Below are 22,005 nucleotides of genomic sequence, written 5' to 3'. Positions count from 1 at the left end.
TCAAGTTTTCCTCAATGAAATGTAGCTCCCCAGTGCCGACAGCACTCATGCAGACCCAGACCATGACTTGTCTTTGTACTCCTCACCTGGTTGACGCCACACACGCTTGACATCATCTGAACCAAATAAGTTTATCTTGGTCTCATCAGACCACAAGACATGAGTCCAGTAATCCATGTCCTTAGTCTGCTTGTCTTCAGCAAACTGTTTGCAGGCTTTCTTTTGCATCATCTTTAGAAGAGGCTTCTTCTGGGATGACAGCCATGCAGACCAATTTGATTAAGTGTGCAGCGTATGGTCTGAACACTGAGAGGCTGACCCCCCCACCCCTTCAACCTCTGCAGCAATGCTGGTAACACTCATACGTCTATTTCCTAAAGACAACCTCTGGATATGATACTGAGCATGTGCACTCAACTTCTTTGGTTGACCATGGCAAGGTCTGTTCTGAGTGGCACCTATCCTGTTAAATCACTGTATGGTCTTTGCCACCGCATTGCAGCTCAGTTTCAGGGTCTTGACAATCTTCTTATAGTCTAGGCCATCTTTATGTAGAGCAACAATTCTTTTTTTCAGATCCTCCGAGAGTTCTTTGCCATGAGGTGCCATGTGGAACTTCCAGTGACCAATAGAGAGTGAGAATGATAACACCAAATTTAACACACCTGCTCCTCATTTACACCTGATACCTTGTAACACTAACAAGTCACATGACATTGGGGAGGAAAAGCTGCTAATTGGGCCCAATTTGGACATTTTCACTTAGGGGTGTACTCACTGTTGTTCCCAGCAGTTTAGACATTAATGGCTGTGTGTTGAGTTATTTTGAGGGGACAGTAAATTTACACTGTTATACAAGCAGTACACTTACTACTATACATTGTAGCAAAGTGTAATTTCTTCAGTGTTGTCACATGAAAAGATATAAAATATTTACAAAAATGTGAGGGGTGTACTCACTTTTGTGAGATAATGTATTTTCAAAATAATTGAAAACCCCAAAATATTTCCCCCTAAGATAAAAGCCCACGTTAAGGGAAGCCTTGCTACAAAAAGAAAAAAATGGCTATGGACAGGACAGTGGCTGCTCTGTATCAACCCTTTTAAAGTGAGAGGGGACATAACAAAGCTCTCATTATTGGTTTATTTAAGCCAGCTGATTTAAAATGCCCTTGTAGTACCTTATGGTTAAAAGCATTTGGCCTAGTGAAATCCTGCATTAATTCACTAGAATTGAGGAAAGACAGGCTTCACCTCAAACCCATGGTAAATCTGAACCCAAACCTCATTCCTAATAGTGACCCTGTGTGCCCTCAATCATTGGTTTCTTCATGTGACTACAGTAAAAACAGATATTATCGCTAGCCACGGTTTAAAGGATTTTGCACATATTCATGGCAGTGTGCATTACCTCATTAAATAAAGCTGACAATTTGACAACCTGCTAAGGTTTAAAAGGAGCAACCAGCTGTCACACCAAGTTGCTGATAGGATTTTTTTCTTTTATATGTGATCCTATTCAAATTGTACAGGACAAAATAATAACAGCAATAATAATAACAACAAATCTGATAAGTATCCACTTGAAATTCTGATCATAGTTAGAACTGAAAACTGCTTCTTATAGCTATTTTGCCATTACAGTGCAATTCTTGGCAACAAATGTAAGAAATCAAAGAGCTGCTAAGGCTACCCAGAACTGCAACTGTTGTAAAATCAGAAAGTTAATTCATTTTATGCCCATTGTAAGCCCTGCAGCGAGCTGTTAATCAGTTCATTGAAAGTGTACTTGATGTGCCCTAGGTTTGTATTCCTGGGTTTGTGTAACTACCTCACTGTACCTCCTGTATCATCAATCGCAATCACACTTTGCCTTTGAATCTGATTGGTCTGGGAGAATCCCACAACATTTTGTACATGAAGTTTTCTGTATGGAAAAGACACCAAGAAACCTGCACTGGTTACAGTTGGGAGTAGCTCATCTGTATTCCAATCAGGGTTCACAGATCACCAGCTTTCTGATTAAGGGAGTGGTGTGGACCAGCAATATCTGAGTGAAGAATTGATCAGGTAGACTGGACTTCCTGCTTGCATTTCACGGCTTATTTTTCAATTTAACATATTGGTGCCCTAGCCAGAGAACTGGGATTGATGTTTACGTTTGGATTTTTGCATGTGTTTTATTCAATATGATGTATTTCTGTAATTGTAGGGACCTCCAGGTCCAGCTGGAAATATAGGGCCTCCCGGTCAACCAGGAAAAGATGTAAGTATATTTTCCATCTCTTGCAACAGCAAGTCTTTATCTTTGTTATTTTCATGAAATAAAACATTAATATCATAATACTTTATTGTTTAAACCTCCCATGGGAACAAAAGTTGATCATGTATTACAAAAAAAATATTGAAATTTTGCTGCCACACGTTCTGGCTTATGTGTTCTTTCTTGCAGCTGGGCCACTCACCTATTTACAGACTCTATTGTTTCTATTATTGCTCTTCCCCAATTCATTATTCTGGTTTGTATATATAGGATAGTAACAGAAGCTGCCCCTAGCACACTCTGTATATATATCATTGAATGCATTACTGGCTAAATAATTTGGCAGATTGTATTGTAACTTGAAATGTACTACATAACTGCAGAGTAGGATTAACAACAGCAGAGTCAGAATGGTAAATAATATACATAAAGTACAGAACAATGATGAAAAGATATTGAAGCTGTGCAAACAGGAGTTCTTCAAAGCAATGTTTTAGTGTCTCAGTCAGGGCTCTAGGTTGCACAGGGTCACTCCACTTTAAGCGCAGTATTCTGTTAGCAATTGGAAAAGTGTTCTCCCCAGTGGCTGGGTCTTCCATGGAAGATCCATGTTATTAGGCTCCTGCCAAGCTGCCAGCACCCTGAAACTAACAGTGGAGGACTCTGCACCTCACTGCAGATTATACCAATTCTTTATCAGGTGTGGTGTCTTTGGCTTTGTTCACACTAGCTCAAAATAATTAAACGCACCTATACGCACAGCACATGGCAGTCTCTATGAGGACTCGTATGCATTGGCGCAAAGAGCTGTATAGCATAAAAACAAGCATATTTCTGTGCCTAGGAGTGATAGGCGTTTGTGTACAGTGGCCTGTACAAATCAATGACAGGCTGTGGCTGTACATGGATAACTCCACATCTGAGTGTTTACATGCTTATGGGGTATTGTACTGTATATGTCCCCCTGGTGCAAACAGTTTGCATTCAGGGCTGTTCATCTATCTCTGTATGCATTTAAATGCTCGGATGTGTAGTTACCAGTGTACAGCTGCAGCCTAACATTGATTTGTACAGGTTGCTGCCTGTGAATGTATTCAAACATCTGTACTCAGGTGGTGATGGTGTAAGGTCCTCTGCAGCCATGTAAATAATTCATATGACACAATAGTAACAGCAACAAGAGAAGATTTACTACTTCAGTAAACAGAACAGTTTTCAAACATCTACTTGCACTTAACCTCACAAATAGTATCCCTCATAGCAAAGTCCAGACTATGCCCGGTAACACAGGTGAATGGCTGGAGACACAGGGTCACTCCACTTTAAGCGCAGTACTCTGTTAACAATTGGAAAAGTGTTCTCCCCAGTGGCTGGGTCTTCCATGGAAGATCCATGTTATTAGGCTCCTGCCAAGCTGCCAGCACCCTGAGACTAACAGTGGAGGACTCTGCACCTCACTGCAGATTATACCAATTCTTTATCAGGTGTGGTGTCTTTGGCTTTTGTACGTATTTGACATCCGTTTGACACATGTTAAAGGTGTGTTAAAAGCGCAACCCAGATGCCTTTTTTATGAACAAGGCCTAACATGCTGCAAAATGTGCTGCAAATGCATGTCGGTGCGTTTATGATACGTTGTCATACTCTTGAATAAAAGGAATTGAGATGCATAAATTCCTTACAAACTCAACATGTAGCTTCATTTTTGAAGCACAGCAATGCGACACGACACAAATGCTTAGACCCCTTTCACACTGAGGCGGTTTTTAGGCATTTTAGCGCTAGAAATAACGCCTGTAGAGCGCCTGAAAACCGCCTCCCATTTATTTCAGTGTGACTTTTCACACTGAAGCGGTGTGCTTGTGGAGCGTTATGAAAAGTCCTGCAAGCAGCATCTGGGACGGTTTGGGAGAGCTGTATTTAGTGCTCCCAAAATGCAAGGCACTCTGCCCATTGAAATGAATGGGCAGCACTTCCAAAGCGCCTGAAAAAGCTCTTCAGAAGCGCTGCAACACTGGCGCTTTTAACCCATTCTTTGGGGTTAAAAGCGTAGCTTAAACAGCGCTAAAGCGTCGCTAAAATGAGTGGCGCTTTAGCGCTGGCGTGCCTGTGACCCCAGTGTGAAAGGGGTCTTAATGTTTTGATAAAGTGAACAGCTCTGCGTGCTGTCCATATTACCAAATGCAGATTGCTTTACTAGGCATTTGAGGAGTGTTAAAAACACACCTCAAACACCTGCTTTTAATGCCAATGTGAACAGGGCCTTGCACTACTGACTGCAGGAAACAGGAAGTTTTTGTTCCCTAGGCGTTTCCAGGAGCCCAAGGGATTATGGGAACAGTATTTAGGGGAGCCTGCACAGGCATTTACGCATGGTGCTGAAAGGAGCACTCTGCTACATACAGTATATCAATCTGCAACAAGCCACAAATCTCTCACCGTCCCATTTTGTACCATAGTCAGCCCACAGGAGGCTGTATGAGAGCTTGGCAGCCTGACTCTCACTGAAAGGCTTTTGCTGCTGGTACTTCCCTAGATACAAACCATATTAAAGTATTTGAATTTTAACATGTCTCGCTGGTGCGGTGCCACTAAATGATTGGTCATAACTGTAGTACAGTAATTATTCATGACAATTAAAAGAAACCAATAGTAATAAAAAAATATACAGGGACTGCCATTGCTGACCTACCATGAAAATGCTAGTTGCCTGGCTGTAATGCTGATTCGGTGTATTTTGAGTTTTGAAACTAGTTTGCAGCAAGTGAAATGAGAACGCATCATTTGCATACTTGTTTTGGGTCAGTGGCTGAGTTAGAACTGAAGCCAGAGAATCAGTAAGACAACCAGTCGACTATTTTCACAAGACAGTCAGTAATATGTATATTTTCTCATTGTTGGTTTCTTTAAGTAGTAATAAATGTAACTATCTGCATCTGTAACTGTCCTTAAGTCGCAAGAAAATGACAATTTGCAGCATGTATTTCAAATACACATATATACAAGTATATGTGGTTATATCATCAAAGATATCATTTTGAAAGAAAAGAATCTACATAAAAAAGCCCACATTTTTGAGTAACTGTCAATAAACCAAAAGCCCAGTAGATGGCAGTGTTGACTTTCACATTACAGTAGCTTTCTTCTGTAATATAATACATGGACACGTTTTGTATTTATTAGTTTAGCTGATTTTATGTGATCTAACCATTTATTTATGATTTTGCCTGCTTTAAAAGATAAATAAATAAATAAATAAAAAGGTACTGTATGTATTCCAGCAGGCTTAAAAAATTAAATTAAAAAAAAAGTAAAAATCAATGTGTTCAACTTTTACAGACAGAAACATTGCTTTCTGTTTTAGTAATTTGTATGCTCTAAATACATACACTTTTTACCACTAGCTATCTACTGCTATCCACTGCTAGTTTTAATAAATCAACCCCACTACAAACAATCCAGTTTGTATTTAAATACTTAAAAAAATGGTTACTGTATTTGCTTTATAGATATTTTATTATTTATTAAAACTCTAAATGGTTCAGGTTCATTTACTAGTAATAGGAAATAAAGATTACCTACCATTGACTGAGAACCTCAGGCTCTGGAACTGTGAAGTTTATTTACTAAAACTGGAGAGTGCAAAATCTGGTGCAGCTCTGCATAGAAACCAATCAGCTTCCAGGTTATTTTGTCAAAGCTTAATTGAACAAGCTGAAGTTAGAAGCTGATTGGCTACTATGCACAGTTGCACCAGTTTTTGCATCTTCAGTTTTAGTAAATCAGCCCCAGTTTGTTCAACTTCTTAGAACATGTTATACAAGTGTATGGGGGAATTGTTGTTTTGGGGAAGATATGAAGTCTTTTTGAGTACCATTTTTTCTAGTTTAAAGGTACTGTGAATATCTCCATGCACTCTGAAGGTCTGGCTTACATTGCTGGACCTTCAGGGCCTGTGCCAAAAACAGCAACTCTTGCGTGCATGCGCGGGAGTGATGTCATTGTGGCTTCGGTCAATCACATAGACAGAGCTCGCAAACCCTGAAGACAGACAGGGGAAACATGTCAGCCCTCTCAGCATTGACTTTACAGCATTGGAGGGCTTTATTATTTCATAATGTGCTAGCATGCGCTGTAAACTAACCCATTATGCCATTGCCTTGCAGATTTTGTTTTTGTTTTTTTGAACATCGGCGGCTTATAACTGCTTTAATACCAGCAAATGTCCCACTGGGCTTAATTTACTAAAATTGGAGAGTGCAAAATCTGGTGCAGTTCTGCACAGTAACCATTCAGCTTCCAGTTTTTGTGTCAAAGCTTAATTGAACAAGCTGAAGTTGTAAGCTGATGGGATACCATGCATATCTGCACCATATTTTTCACTCTCTAGTTTTAATAAATCAACCCCACTTAGTCATTATGATAACATTTAGTTACTCTTCACTCACTGCATTGCTTTGAAGTTATGTGTATAGGCTCCAATGTATTCTACAGTGCTTTACAGAAAATGTGGCTGATCACATCAGTCCTTAACCCAAAAGGGGCTTGTAATCCATAATTCCCACCACAGCCATACACATGCAGTAGCAACAGTAGCCAGTTTTAGTCAAAGATATTTAAGACACCAGTTCACCTACCAGTACGTGCTTAGACTGTAGAAAGAAACAGAAACTGGAGAACAAAGCCATGATTACATAGTATTTGCAACCATTAAACATGGACTTTATAGGCACTAGAATACACATGGTTAAAGATTTTCTTTTTTTCACAATAATATTTTATTGCAGATGTAAAGAGAACAACATTTGTACAAATTGTATCAGAGTATAACCATTGTAAATACTTGCACATGAATAGTATGATTGTCATAATATATACTTAACTTCAGCAATTTGTTCCTAAGCAATACACAAGATGAGTTGAAAAAACAATATAGTCAGTTATGTGAAATTCTGATTTTAAAACTTAGAAAAAAACTGATGTAATCATCATTCATTTTGTTGCATATGGTCTGAAGCTCGTTGGTAAAAGGATTGGGATGGTCTGGAAAAAGTACAGAATTCTGGGCAGGACTGTCATCTTGATTAAGGCTTCTCTACCAAACCATGAAAAATATTCAGAATATTCAGCTGACATTTGAAAGACCATTTCTCTAAGTCCCTATTTATGGATTGTAATAGGGGTTTAAAGTTCATTGCATAGAGTGAGTCAAGATTTGGTGTTAGCCATATACCTAGGTAGTTAAGGGTCCTTTCCTCTCACTTAAAGGTGCAATTGTTTTTGAATGAGTGTTCTCGTATTGTCTTTTAAGGATAGTTTCAATGCTTTTGATTTCTTATAATTTATTTTGAAGTTGGAAATATAGTTGTGTAAGGTGGATAATCCGAGCTAACCCCAAAAAAAGGTGAATGAAAACATATAAATAAGTATTTGTATAATGGTGAAAAAATATATGTATGTGACAGGTGCTGCAACTAAAAAAAAACTGAATATTCAGCTCACAAAAATGTATATTACAAAGATAGATTCGCAACTAAAAAATAGTGTGCAAACAAAAATGTGCAACACATGTGTATCACAACAAACATTAATATGTGTATCACACCTCAAATATTAATATATCAAATAAACGATTGAAAAACGTCCATAGAAGATGACAATCAATATGTTTCCATGAAGAATGAGTCCCTCTGTAAGAAGGCAGATGATTCTATTCACCGTATGTTCCAACAAGCCAGCCAAGGAATAGTAAAAAAAGACCAAAGGGCCACTTACCAGATTTGTAGGATCTCTATTACGGAGATCTCACAGGCACATACAGGAGAGATCACAAAGGCAGGGGCGGTAGATTCACGCATCAATCTGGATCCTCTCCTCCACTGGTGCTTTCAATGCTACGATACTCTCCGTGGGACCCACATCAGAATAGATTCATTCGTGGAATAATTTATAAAAGGAAGAAAACAAGCTTCATAGTGCAGTGGGTTTTAAAAATCAGAGCTTCCTCTATTCCATATCATCGGCAACTGACATTTAAACAAGCAATAGCAAACAAACTTCAAATGAATCTAACAGCTGCGGCTCAAGCCAGTCAGCTGATCCGTGGTGACGTCAGACCTTACAGTTCCACACGATGCGGCATTTCTCCATACTAGGCATCCATGGGGAAAGGAGGCTAAAATATAGCTGTATTGCGTAAATATTTTGCATAAATTGGGCATAGTTATATGTGGTTGGGTTATAAAAAACAAAAGATCGTCAGCGTAAAGCGTAAAGCTGCAAATTTGTAAGTTTTCTCTACAACTTGGAAACCATATATGGATGGTAAATTATTCACTGTACGGATTAGGGGCTCTAGGGTAAGAATGAAGAGCAATGGGGAAAGGGGACATCCTTGTCACGTTCCATTGCGTATCGAGACCTTATCAGATAGAGCAATTGGGGCTTGATCCGAAATAGATTTGATACCTATTTTGGAGTAGGTGCAAATCCCTCTGAGAAAGAAAAATTTAATCAATACGCATTAATTTATTATGTGGAGTGGAGAAATATGAGAATTCCTTGCCAGAAGGGTTGACCGTGCACCATGTATCAACCAGTGTAAGGGAAGCTAGCAAGGATTCACGTTTACCAAAGTGATCGGTATCCCATCCCAGGAATATCCCTTCTGTGTCTGCGTGTTGCTGTGATATTTCTAAGCCCGAGTTTTTGTGAGGCAATATTGATACCCCCTAAGATTTAGAGATATTATTGGTAGCATGGTATACGTAAGGGTAATGTTTATTGTGTAGTTGTGGTATATTTCCTGTTTTAAAGTGTGACTCTTGAATAAAAACTGCCTTAGGTTTTACCTTATTTTAGTTCTCTAAGTAGTGAGACTCGTTTCTTGGGCATAGCTCTCAACTGTCCTGGATTTGGAGGGACTGTCCCTGATTTGGAGCAATGTCCCTTTGTCCCTCATTCCCCCTCATTTGTCCCTCATTCCATACAGTTGTATATAAAATGCACTTTTTATCTTTCAAAAAAGTGTTTCCCAGTGCTAAACATTTCATCCAAATTCTAAATTGGTGCCTTTGTAAGTTTTAAAAGCCAATATAAAGGAATAGTAGTGGTAAAAAAAAAAAAAAGCTCTTGTGAATTTAATTAACCTTTTGTTTTGGTTAATTCTCCTTTAAGAGGGTGTGGCAGGGGACGTGTCCTACATACATTTGCTAGTGGGTGTCCCTCATTCCCATCTCAAAATGTTGGGAGGTATGTTCTTGGGAGTATTTAGGCCTCTAACGTTATGAGAGAGCAAAAAAGGTTGTTTGTGAAGTGTGGAGTAAGTGATGGTCTACCGAACAAATAGTTAATCTGGATTAAGTGGTTGTCATTAATGGATCCCCTGGTAGAAAGAGAAAGTAATAGCAGGAAGAAAAGGGATGAAAGGAGTGATAGGATATTAGTCGCTCTATAGAGAGAGAGAGTCCAAATAATAGAAAGGTTGAAGTATAACGTCTCCTGGTATAAACCTTAAGGAGAGAATCACGGGATTCTTGTTCAGCTATATGGCTGAATAGAATCCGTTGGTAGAAGCAGTGGGAGGTTACTACTACAGGACTGTAGGTAACAAAAATATAGGGTATAAATGCCTCACCTAATCTCCGGCGGCTTTAGAAAGCCATTCATATTTTAATATTCATGTACCCCTCCCAGCCATTTGGGTAGTAACATGAACAAACAATTGAAAAGCATGAGGTAGTATAGCAATAAACATATTCACTAGTTTGTAATGTACGTCATAAGTAACTGAGTAACTGATAACTAACTGGTAACATTCAGAAATAATCAAACCTTAACTGTACCTACATGTTCTTGTGACAGTTTGGGTGGTAGAATAGGGAGTACTATATGGTAATACGTATTGTTGAGGGTGACAACAAGTAACACCCATTCTGCTGCATTCTTGAGTTTGATAAGGAGGCTACTGCGTGACCAATGTAGGACAGGGTATAAAGGAACCTTATAAATGTATCATGGTGCACTATTTGGGATATGGACTTTCAGTCCATTAACTAAAGTCTGTGAGCTCTATGAATTGGATGATAGTCAAAGAGGTTCTCCTACATCCTGTTTGGTCAAGCCATATATCTGATGGATTAATACGTAAACCTGTATAACCATTTATATATAAAAGAAGAATTAGCGCATGAAGGGTCAGACATAGGAATATGTAAACAAATGAATGACATTTGCTGTTGATTCTTATTGAATATCACCCAATTGGCCCTGATCCCAAGATAGCCAAGGAGGTGATACTGTTTGACCAAACCAGGCCAGGAGGTGAGTGGTATATAGTTTTTGGTTTGTATTGTGTTGATTGAGAGAGGTTCCTCCTCGTGTCTTACACGTTCTGTCTCTGGATATCGGTTGAACCAGAGGTCCAATATTTAAATCATAAACATACTTGACCATAAGATATATAGAGCAGAGGTGGTTAGAGGATGAAGGAGTACATACAAACATATATATGTGTGTAATCTGCCCATGTGGTTAGGACTTAATTTATCGCAACCATACCAACTCCAAGGGATTGTTGGGCATACAGCAAAAAAGTACAGTCTCAGGCAGCGGATAGCTTCCATTGTCTTTTCTTCTGTAAGAAAAATCTGTTTAGTGCAATTCCAACTAATGTCAATAGATGGCAAGGATAATGTTTACTGTAATGCCCCGTACACACGGTCAGATTTTCCGATGGAGCGTGTTGTCGGAAATTCCGACCGTGTGTGGGCTCCATCGGACATTTTCCATCGGATTTTCCAACACACAAAGTTTGAGAGCAGGATATAAAATTTTCCGACAACAAAATCCGTTGTCGGAAATTCTGATCGTGTGTACACAAATCCGACGGACAAAGTGCAACGCATGCTCAGAATAAATAAAGAGATGAAAGCTATTGGCCACTGCCCCGTTTATAGTCCCGACGTACGTGTTTTACGTCACCGCGTTCAGAATGATCGTATTTTCCGACAACTTTGTGTGACCATGTGTATGCAAGACAAGTTTGAGCCAACATCCGTCGGAAAAAATCCATGGATTTTGTTGTCGGAATGTCCGAACAAAGTCCGACCGTGTGTACGGGGCATATGAGAAGAATCTCAGCAAGAAAGGTGAAAAGTTATGATCTGTAAAAGGCACAGTGCCACAAATAGGTAGGATTAGCCACCCAGGAAAGAAATATACACAATACAGTTAACCCATGGGGACAAATAGGTCAGTTAGGGTTGGAGCCAATGGGGCAGTGATGACTCGTACAAATTCAGTTAAACAAGTCATCATTTGTAACTTGCATCTTCAGCTCTTAAGTAAAATGTGAGCAGAGTTAGATGAGTATCACAGTTCAGGTGTTGTCTTGAGAGTAAGGGGATTTGCCATAGTTGAGGCCCATGCATTTTTTGAACTTCGATTTTTTTAGTGGAGGACAGTTTTGAGGGGGGCGCCTGTGGAGTGTGGGGGGGGGGAGAGGTTCCCTGAATTGGAAGGTGAAATTCTTTGTACCAGTCTGGTAATTCAAACAGTGGCAGATTTAGCTGATCGCAGAAGACTGGGATGGCCTCAGGCATCCACAGGTAATATTGTTTCCCTTGAAATGTGGCGTTGAGGGCAAATGGAAAGCACCAGCAGTAGGGTATCCCTTTTTCTTTTAGAATGGCCAGCAAAGGGCGTAAAGCTCGACTGTTCTGGAGTGTGATGTGTGAAAGATCCTGAAATAGTGAGATATTTTGTTCATTGAAGAGGATTTGGTCATTCCGTCTGGCCTTGTTAAGAATCTCCTCCGTAAGTGGGAAGCTGTGCTGGCAGCACACAATGTCTCTTGGAGGGGCTGTATCAGTGGGATGGGGATTCAGAGCCCTGTGTGCCCGCACAAAATCTCAGTGTCTTTAGAGCGATCGATAAAGTTCATTAAAAACAGCCTGGAGAGCTTGCTTAATCTGGGGTGGCTCCACCGTTTCAGGGATCCCCTTAACCCTGATGATCTGCCTCCTCCCTCTGTTATCAAGGTTCTGCAGATGCCTGTTAATGAGAATTAAATGAGTGGTGTGGGATGAGCTGGCCGTCTCTAAATGCTCCACTGCTCTATCACTTTTGGCATCTAATTAAAATGTTAGTTGTTCCTCTTGTTTTTTTTTTATCATTGTTAGCATCAAGCAATATAAATGCTATCTGTACTATATTTCCTTAATGTAACCCTCAATCTTTCACTTTAGAACTAAATATAGGTCTGATTTATTTATATTTTTAGGGTGAGTCAGGCCGACCAGGCAGAACCGGAGAACGTGGAGTGGCTGGAGCACCTGTAAGTACTTATGCTTTTATAGGTTGTAGTCATTCTATGGCAGAAGCAGAACCCAGCACACTCACAATATGCAAGTAGAAGAACTAAAGCTTTTTTTTTTCTTATTGTTGTTTACAGGGCAATAGAGGACCACCTGGCATGTCTGGTTTTCCTGGCATGAAAGGCCACAGGGTAAGTGTGTACACTAATCACATCATGCAAATACATTTATACATAATGTCCTTTGGTTAATCACTTGACCTCCGGAAGGTTTTACCCTTTCATGACCAGAGCATTTTTTCCTATTCAGCACTGTGCTACGTTAACTGGAAATTGTGTGGTCATGCAACACTGTACGCAAATAACATTTATATAACTTTTTTAACACAGAGAATTTTTTTTTTCGTTGGTATTTGATCATAACTGGGTTTTTTTTTTTTTTTGCTATATGAATTAAAAAAATACTGAAAACCAAGTTTTTCCTAGTTTCTGTTATAACATTTTGCAAACAAATAATGTTTCCTAAACAAAGTAGGCCAAAATATAGTCTGCTAATTTTTTTTGGTAAAAATAACCTAGTATATATTATTTTATATATAAAGGGTGGTGCTGCGCTAATCCTAAGTGCGATTTAAAACCAGTGTGGCATAAATAATAATCAAATCTTGCATCACCAGAGAAAAAACTGATTCAAGTGATGCGTGACACTAACCAAAATATAAATAAATATCATAGGCGTGAAAACATCTTCATAAAAACACACATATTTAAAAATTATATCACTGTAGCATATGGTTGACTCAAAGTCAGTGACAAAACAATCCTTAATACAGTGCAGGTAAATGTAAATAGTGATTTAAGCTATGTAGCTCAAAAAAATGTGACAGTGTGCAATGTGCAGACAATGTGCACAATGTGCAATAGTGTATACAACTCTATACAATATGGGTAATGGAAGGGTCAGTATACCATGCTTCACATAAAGTGACAAATGTGCAAAAGTCCATCCAAATAGATACGATATAAATATCCCAAAGTAAGGAAATAAAATGCTTCACACAAAAAAAGTATGAATGAAATATGTGACAACAACGTCCTAGCATACAATCGTTGCAATTAAAGTGCTCAGAGTGAATAACATCAGGTGCATCTTCGTGTGCATACACACAAGTGGGTAATGGTCCCTTACCTTAGGGTAATAGGGCAAAAGCATATGACCAGAAAAGCTTTTAGGACATCCACCTGGGGGCTCCAGCACATCCCTCACCGTCCTAGATCCTAGGGTATAGTTCCCTCAGATGTGGTGCAGGGAGGTATGTAAGATAATAAAGCAGGAAGGGTCCCAATAGTGTAATTCCATTTAGTAAAATATTAATTTTTATTAAAGAAATACAGGTACTCACATTAAAAATAAATGAACAGCGGTTTGATCCGACGAGCGGCGAGCTCGTAAGCCTCTATCAGTGTATGCAGCCTGTCCCGTCCCATTTCTTGTTGGAAAATGAAGAAATTAAATAAAAATTTTTTTATATTTTGTCACCAGTGCATATGACTGGTGTGGCGGTGATCATGAATACTAACTGGTGACAGTATGGTAATAATGATTAATAACAAATCACGCATTAAATAAAGAAATACTGGTACTTTTTTATTCAACTTGTTAAACATTTATTTTTATTACTATTTTATTTTTTAATTTTTTCTTTTTTTTTACTTTTTTTAAATTTTATTTTTTACATACTTTCATCCGATCACCATAGTGACACTGTACAACTAAGGGGGGTGATTAGGGATTTTTTTTACACTGTTATTCCAGTGATGATCACTGCTATAAGCAATAGTTAACTGTCATGAATGGCTTTCCATTCATGACAGCTTGCGTACTGTTCACATACCATGATTGGCTACAGTTAATCACATGGTAAAGGATGCTGTGATTGGTCCAGGTACCATGTGATAGCTGTGGGCCAATCACAGCATCACAACAGTATGCAAGCTGTTTATGAATGAAAGCCATTTATGACAGTTTGCTTACATAATATCATGTGATCGATATGATCAGATGCCCTGTACCAAGCCCCATGATCTGCTTTGTTCAGCGGACACAGTAATCATGGGATAGCGCCACAATGTGCTCCAGGAAGAACGCTATTGTGCATGTGCTAAGTGACTGATGGGTATGTTGCCCAGCCTGGCTGTGCTGCCTATCTGCAGAAAATGTGGCAGAAAGCGTTAATCTTTTGTCTAAATGCTGTAATATTAGTAGACTAGGCTTATATACTACAGGTTGCATTGACTTTCTTCTATTCTACAGGGCATTGATGGAAGGGATGGTGCAAAGGGGGATACCGGTGCTCCTGGACTTAGGGTAAATCATTGTTTATTATGTATTTCATAAAAAAATATACGCATAGTTAAACTGAGACTGATGGTACCAGTAGTATTCCTGAACAAGGCTTTATTTTGATGTTCCCACATTCCCTTTACCATTGATTTCCACTGCCAATTCTAAAAGGAATATGTGTAAAAATATTCTACCTATAGAAATAAAAGCATGCCATAAGCACCACTGCAGCACTTGACTGCAGCAGCACACCTATTGGCTTTTATCAGGTAGATTTCGCAAATGACACATGCTATTTCAAGCAGTAACAGGCCTGCTTTGAACAGCAAATAGAAATTGACCAGTCATTCACAGAGATTCTCCCTGCTCTCATTGATGTCAAACATTGCTAGGCAATTTCTATCAGAGAGAAGACTGCAAAGGCTGTAAAAACAGCTGGACGCTTTTAAATAACAGACCGTTTTTGTCAGGGATATTAAGCTTAAGTGGTGTATGCCTAACTTTTTTTTTGATCTATGGAGGTGGGGGGCAGTGAATGTGAGTGATAATAATGTGGAGTGGTTTAGGTGCACACAGGTAAGTCCCCCTTTTTTTTTTTTGCAAATAATTCGACAGCAGGATGCAAACAAAGGCAGCTCCAAGAACAGATGGTCAGTAATAAGTGAACCATGCAGATTGAGAAACCCAAACTTTAAAAAAATCTATATCAATGTAACAGAAAAAAGAAGAGAAAACCCTCAAATACCACCCCCCGCAAAAGCCTAACTTAAAAATTCCTATCAACATACAATAAAAAACCAAGATGTTGCCAACATAAATGAAAAACCCAAAACAGTGTTTTCTGAAACAGTATCGCACTTTTATTAAGGGAAGCCGTGCTGAACAAAAACAGGTCAATCTGAAATAAAGGCCCTATCAACAGAAAATAATAAAGAATGTACACCTAAAATTAAATGAAAACCCCAATATATCACCCACCTAAAGCAAAAGCCACTTTTTAAGGGAAGTCTTGAGGCAAATAAAAAAGTTTGCTATAGATGGGACAATGGCTAAAAGTAACCATTGACCTAAAATCAACCACAAAATACAGTTATTTAAAATAAAACTGATCCTAATCTCTCCCTGTGCAATTTCCTTTCCCTTCAGCATATTCTAGTTCCTTGACTGTAAGGCTGCTCTGTGTCCCCACTTTTATAGTGACTCATTCATTGGAGCTTCTAAACTTGCTAGCCATACAGGCCAAAAATTTGCCAGGACCAAACATCTCAAACCCATGGTAGTGGGAAACTCGAACCTCATCCCTACTTCACAGTATAAAAAGCAAGAAATTTTTAGTAATGTAAACTCTTTAATGTCCATAGTCAACACATAAGTGAATCCTAAGGCTGGTTTCACAGCAAGACATAATATATCTTGCTACTATGGGCATTGGGGGTACCTAACACACATACAGATTATCTGCAAATGCACCTACAGTACATAGCAGGAATTATGGTGCAGTAGATAGCTGAAAGTGGTGGTGATTTATTTATTTTTTCATGAGTTTAGGTGTGCTGCCGGCACATTCCAAATTAATGGCCTACCCAATGCCTGCACAAGTGTGAAAGGTCCATTACTTCTATTCAAGTACTGTACTTAAGTATACATTTTATTAAAACATAAATTTATGTTATTTCACGCAATAACCTGCAAGATATCCAAATGCCTGCAGGATAAAGTTCTCATAAAGTTCTCATTCTAGCAGGTAAATAAATAAATACATGTATATTGTACAGAATTCCATATACATAATAACCAAATCAGAAAAATAGTATTTGACTATCACTGAATGTATTTTTGTTTTTCTTTTAGGGAGAACCTGGTGCACCTGGAGACAATGGATTACCTGGCAGTGCAGTAAGTCATTTTGTTTTTTGTAATAAATACATTTATCACATCTCAGGTTCATTAGCAATTTAGCCTTGGCACTTTACATGATCTTTTTTTTGTTACATGTATTTTGATAGCACGTGAGAATGTGCATCATTTAATCTGCCTTGCCATACAACATAAAGACTACACAACAATTGAGGCTCAGTTCACACTACTGTGATGCGACTTTATTGAGATTTACAGTGCTATTATGTGGTGCCACTTTAATGCACTTCTTCTTACTTCTTCCTAATTCTGCATATTCTATGGGGCCAAGTCGCACTGTAAATCACACCAGAGTAGTGCAGAAACCTTTTCCAAAATAGCATCATTCTGAGTTGCATTGATTAGAACGGACACCATTGAAAACAATGTTATTACTCTTGTCAAGTGGTTCTGTGTGACTCAAATCGCCGCAGAAGTCGCACTAGTGTGAACCAGCACTAGTGACAAATTGTCGAAATATGCAAAAAACATATTTCAAGACAGAAAACTAAAGACAAAAACATGACACCACAAATTTGATATTATTATTCAATCACATTTAAGTGAATAAATATGACAATATATTAGTTAATAAAATAATGTCATATTTATTATAATGATAATAACATTATTTTTGCATGTTCATGTGTGTTTAATAAAACAGGAAATGAAACAGTTATATTTCTACCATTATGCACCTAAATAATGTTCCATTTCATTTTAGGGTCCAAGAGGTCAACCTGGTGAAAGAGGTCGTTCTGGATCTCCTGGATCAGCTGTAAGTTACCTTTGCTTGAAATAAATTTTAATCATAAGTTAAAATCAAATAATTTGTTAATTTGAAATAATGGCAATGTGCAAAGGCAATGGCAATTAAAGAATGTGGGCATCTTAATGCAAGCAGTGAGCATGTCTTTCCTTTTATTTATCAGTCATGGTCATGGTGAGTCATGGTGAAATCTAGGACGTAAGTTAGGAAGTAGTGCTAGTAGGTGTTTTAAATTAAAACACAAGGTAATTTTTACATAGAGCAGGGAAAGGTTAGGACTTATGTCAGGCTCTTATTGCTTATTCTGTACCCAGAGGAATAATTACCCCTTACATAATGTCCGATGTACCAGTAACATATGACAAGAACACCTTCAAAGGGGCTACACAAACAGCATTCAAATAATTTATTTAATAGAAGTTAGGTGCTAAATCAGGTCTGTATCTTTGTCTGTGTTTTGTTCATTACCCACCTCAATACAGGGCAGTTACACCCCCTTCCTGCCCAGGCCATTTTTCAGCTTTCAGCGCTGTCACACTTTGAATGACAATTGTGCGGTCATGCTTCACTGTACCCATATGAAATTTTTATAATTTTCTTCACACAAATAGAGCTTTCTTTTGGTGGTATTTAATCACTTCTGAGTTTTTATTTCTTCCTAAAAAAAAAAAAAGTTTTTCTTAGATTCTTTTATCTGTTTCTGTCTGATGGGTGGCACTGGTGGGCACTGATGGGCACTGATAGGTGGCACTGGTGGGCACAGATAGGTGGCATGGATAGGCGGCACTGATGGGCATTGATGGGTGGCGTTGATAGGCAGCAGTAATGGGCATTGATGGGCAGCAGTGATGGGCATTGATGAGCAGCACTGATAGCCAGCACTGACTGGCATCACTAATGGCTACTGATTGCTGGCACTTGTGGGCACGGATTTCTGGCACTTGTGGGCACTGATTGCTGGCACTTGTGGGCAAAGTTGGGCACTGATTGCTGGCAGTGGTGGGCACACATTGCTGGCACTGGTGGGCACTTAATTGTAATCAAAGCACTGATGATCAGTGCCCTGATTACATCCCTAGATGTCCTCTGTGAGGAGATGCCGCTAATCGGCTCCCTCTCCTCACACTGACATCTCCGTGTTTACATGTGATACATAACTGTTTCTATTGTGATACATAACCCTACAGTTACATCCTCGATTGAGATACACTCTCTAAGCTCTTTTTCAAAAAATTAAGTTTTGTGTTGGGGAGGATCCTATAAATAGATTACCAGCGAGCTGAACTATTCAACGAACAGAACTAAACGTCTCTACCAATGAGGAGAGGGGGTGTGTGCCTTTCCTCCAATCAGCTGTCTTGGCTGTTTGCCCAGGCTTCACTGCAGTGCTGAACAGGAAGAGAAAACCTCTTAATGCGATCTGACCTTTCTAAAGAATATATAAAGCTGAAGACAGCAGATATACATGTCAAACTTATGTAGGGAGATTTATTTAATCTGTATCATCCGAGGCTGTTCACTTTACTGGGTATATGTGAGGGTTTACATCCACTTTAAGTATGGAGTGTACAGGCAGGTAAAGCTAATAAAAATACTTTTGGGATTTTAAAAGTAATATTAATTGAAACAATGTCGTTTTGTATTGCAACAGAAGTTCAGATAAGACATAAAATCATATTCATTTACATTTCTTCATTTTTGTGTATTCCAGGGTGCACGTGGCAATGATGGAGCTCCTGGAGCTTCTGGTCAACCTGTAAGATTATTTTATATTTTATGTTTGTATTGTTTTATTATTTATTGTATTGTCATTTTACTGCTTAGTAGTGTGTTATTTAAAAGGATAACCTTTTTTCTTGACAGGGTCCTCCTGGCCCCCCTGGTAATTCCGGATTCCCCGGTGGTCCAGGCCCCAAGGTAATTGTGACCTAAAATTCATCTAAAGGACAAGAGAAAAACAGAGACTTAGTAGTTATTTATTTTAAAATAAAAAAAATAACCTGCCTCTCCAGAAAAGATCTACCATAGAACTATACGGTATTTTTGAAGACAGGTGTGATACAAAATCATATCATTGTAAAGATGGCATACTATAGTGACGGTGGTTTTAGAGTTGCTAAACAGTAAGTACAAGTAATGTGCTTACAAGTGTTTGTTTTTGCATCATCTTACATGATCATTATGGAGAGTAATATCAAACACTAATACAAAAAAAAAAAAAAAAGAAACAATCTATTTTCCTCTTGTATGTATGTTCCTCAGATAAAGAGTCAATTCAGTAGGCACTCCTCCATCAAAGACTAACCATATCAGTAAATCAACAAACAAGATGATAGGTAACTGAGTGCACTCAGTTATCAATCATATTTTCCCTTGTTCCACTGCTATCAAGCACTAACCCTGACTTACTAAATTAGTAGAGCATTTTTACTTTCAATGTGAATTTACACAAATTTTAGTGAATAAGATAAAGCAAAGTGAAAATAATATCCAATCACATGCAAGGGAAACTCAGAAAAAATAGGATTTGGAAGATTATAGTCAGCACAACAATGCCTAATTCTTAGTCTTAAAGCTTAGTCAAAATTAATTTTGCAAATAGAACATTTATTTTGCTTAGTGAATGAGGTGATGTTGTATTGACTTCAATCATCATATCTTGTTCAAATCTTTTTTTTCCCTTGCAAATAATTGGGTATTTTTACAAGTTATGCGCTGCGCTTGGGTGACCCCAAAAACAAAATTAATAATAACCAACTCTGTGCTTACTAGTCCGATAATATTAAATACAAATAATTTTAATATGAATGTTGAATAAATGAACAAGGTGTGAGAAAACAAGTGCTTGTTACACCATAAATTAGTGCTTATTAGTGCTTGTTACACCATACATAGTGTCTTAATCAACATAAAAATAGCTTAGTACTCAATATAAAGTATCATGCTTGTCTAAATGAATAAATTAATAAATAATAAATAATGAAAAAAGTTCTCTTCAGCACTCTAAATAGTGGGTGCAAATAATGTCCAGCAGTGATAATAAAACAATGCGTGCAGGTGGTGTTCAGCTGTGACAACAATCCAACATCATGCCGAAGATATCCTGAGCTGCAAAACATGCTCCGGTGCACCTTCGTGACCCCCTTAAGCTAATGTGCTCACCTCAGAGCGTGTGACTCAGCTGCTACCCTGAGTCCAAATATGCTTTGGAGCCACCCCTGGGCTCAGTCTCAGTGTCTGCTGCACTCCTCCAGCTGGAAACAATGTGGCTCCATACATATAAATGCAAAGGAAACTATATAGTGTAATATAGTCAAAATATTTTTATTAAAAGAAAAGTTCCCCACACCGGGGTACTCACATGGCACTGGTGCGTCAGTGCACCATACTATAACGGCTTTCTATGCAAAATCACTGGATGTTTGGTGCGGTATGCTGCGCTGGGACAGCGCTGGTGTAAAGTCTGTGTCAGTCTCTCCGTCCTGGCCCCCTGGCGCATGCAGTTGGAGGTAGCACAAGCAAGGCATAAGATTATTGTGGCTCACAGAATTTTTCCAATTTGAAATAATTGGGTATTCATTACAAAATTACTTTTTTTCTTAATTTCACTTCATTTACTCAGTTAAGGGAAAATGTACTTTGAATGTAAACATGCTCTGCTGTTTTAGTAAACCAACCCCACTGTATTTTTTAACACAATCGCTACACGACAGGGACCCAGCTGCTACTACAAAAGTGATTTATTTTAGCTTACATGATTTAAATGGCCAGTAGATAAACAGAGATTGGAGATAACAAGACAGCATGAAAACACAAATACATTTAGTGAAGATTATCCTTCCTAGAATTGAAAAATGTATACGTGGTGTGGATGGTTTATTCCGAGTAGGGATGGGACGAACAGACCCCTGTTTGGTTCGCACCAGAACTTCCAAACGCCGTGAAAGTTCGGACCCGAACATTTTGAAGGCTTATATGCAAGTAATTTGGCATACAATGGTTATAGGGGTCCAGGTCCTGCCCTGGGGACATGTATCAATAAAAAAATGAGAAGTGATTTTTTTGATTTTTAAAGTGAAAGCCTAAAAATGAAAAATTCCTTCCAATATAGTGCCTGGGGGGTCCCCTTAGTCTACCTGTAAAGTGGCAGATCTGTATAAATGTCTAGAATCTGCTGCAGCAATAATTGCATTTATAAAACCAAAAAAATGACATTTTCCCTGCAAGCTGCCTTTATTTTGCTCAGCAACAGCTGGGGAGCCATAATGTATGAGGGGGCCACAATGTAGTGCACTGGGAACAAGATTAGAGATTTTTTGGATACATTCGGATGTCACTTTGACTTTGTATAGAAGTAACGGGTGCGTAAATATTGGTCTTTGGGTGTAGGTGGTGCCTTCCCACCATAACCCTATAGA

The 22,005-nt window shown here is 38.6% G+C and overlaps 1 protein-coding gene across 2 annotated transcripts in view; it reads left to right on the top strand.

The window, feature by feature from the left end:
- COL3A1 (collagen type III alpha 1 chain) overlaps nt 1–22,005 on the top strand; it is a 120,469-nt gene that overhangs the window by 54,352 nt on the left and 44,112 nt on the right. For both annotated transcript variants that reach the window (XM_073633216.1, XM_073633215.1), the window contains 8 exons: nt 2,213–2,266; nt 12,546–12,599; nt 12,717–12,770; nt 14,893–14,946; nt 16,774–16,818; nt 17,543–17,596; nt 19,299–19,343; nt 19,451–19,504. In XM_073633216.1, coding sequence (XP_073489317.1) covers nt 2,213–2,266; nt 12,546–12,599; nt 12,717–12,770; nt 14,893–14,946; nt 16,774–16,818; nt 17,543–17,596; nt 19,299–19,343; nt 19,451–19,504 — 414 coding nt within the window. The remainder of the gene's footprint in view (nt 1–2,212; nt 2,267–12,545; nt 12,600–12,716; nt 12,771–14,892; nt 14,947–16,773; nt 16,819–17,542; nt 17,597–19,298; nt 19,344–19,450; nt 19,505–22,005) is intronic.

This window comes from Aquarana catesbeiana, linkage group LG06 (genome assembly GCF_042186555.1).
Source record: "Aquarana catesbeiana isolate 2022-GZ linkage group LG06, ASM4218655v1, whole genome shotgun sequence".
In the NCBI taxonomy this organism is placed as follows: domain Eukaryota; kingdom Metazoa; phylum Chordata; class Amphibia; order Anura; family Ranidae; genus Aquarana; species Aquarana catesbeiana.
This window is presented reverse-complemented; position numbering and strand designations above follow the sequence as displayed.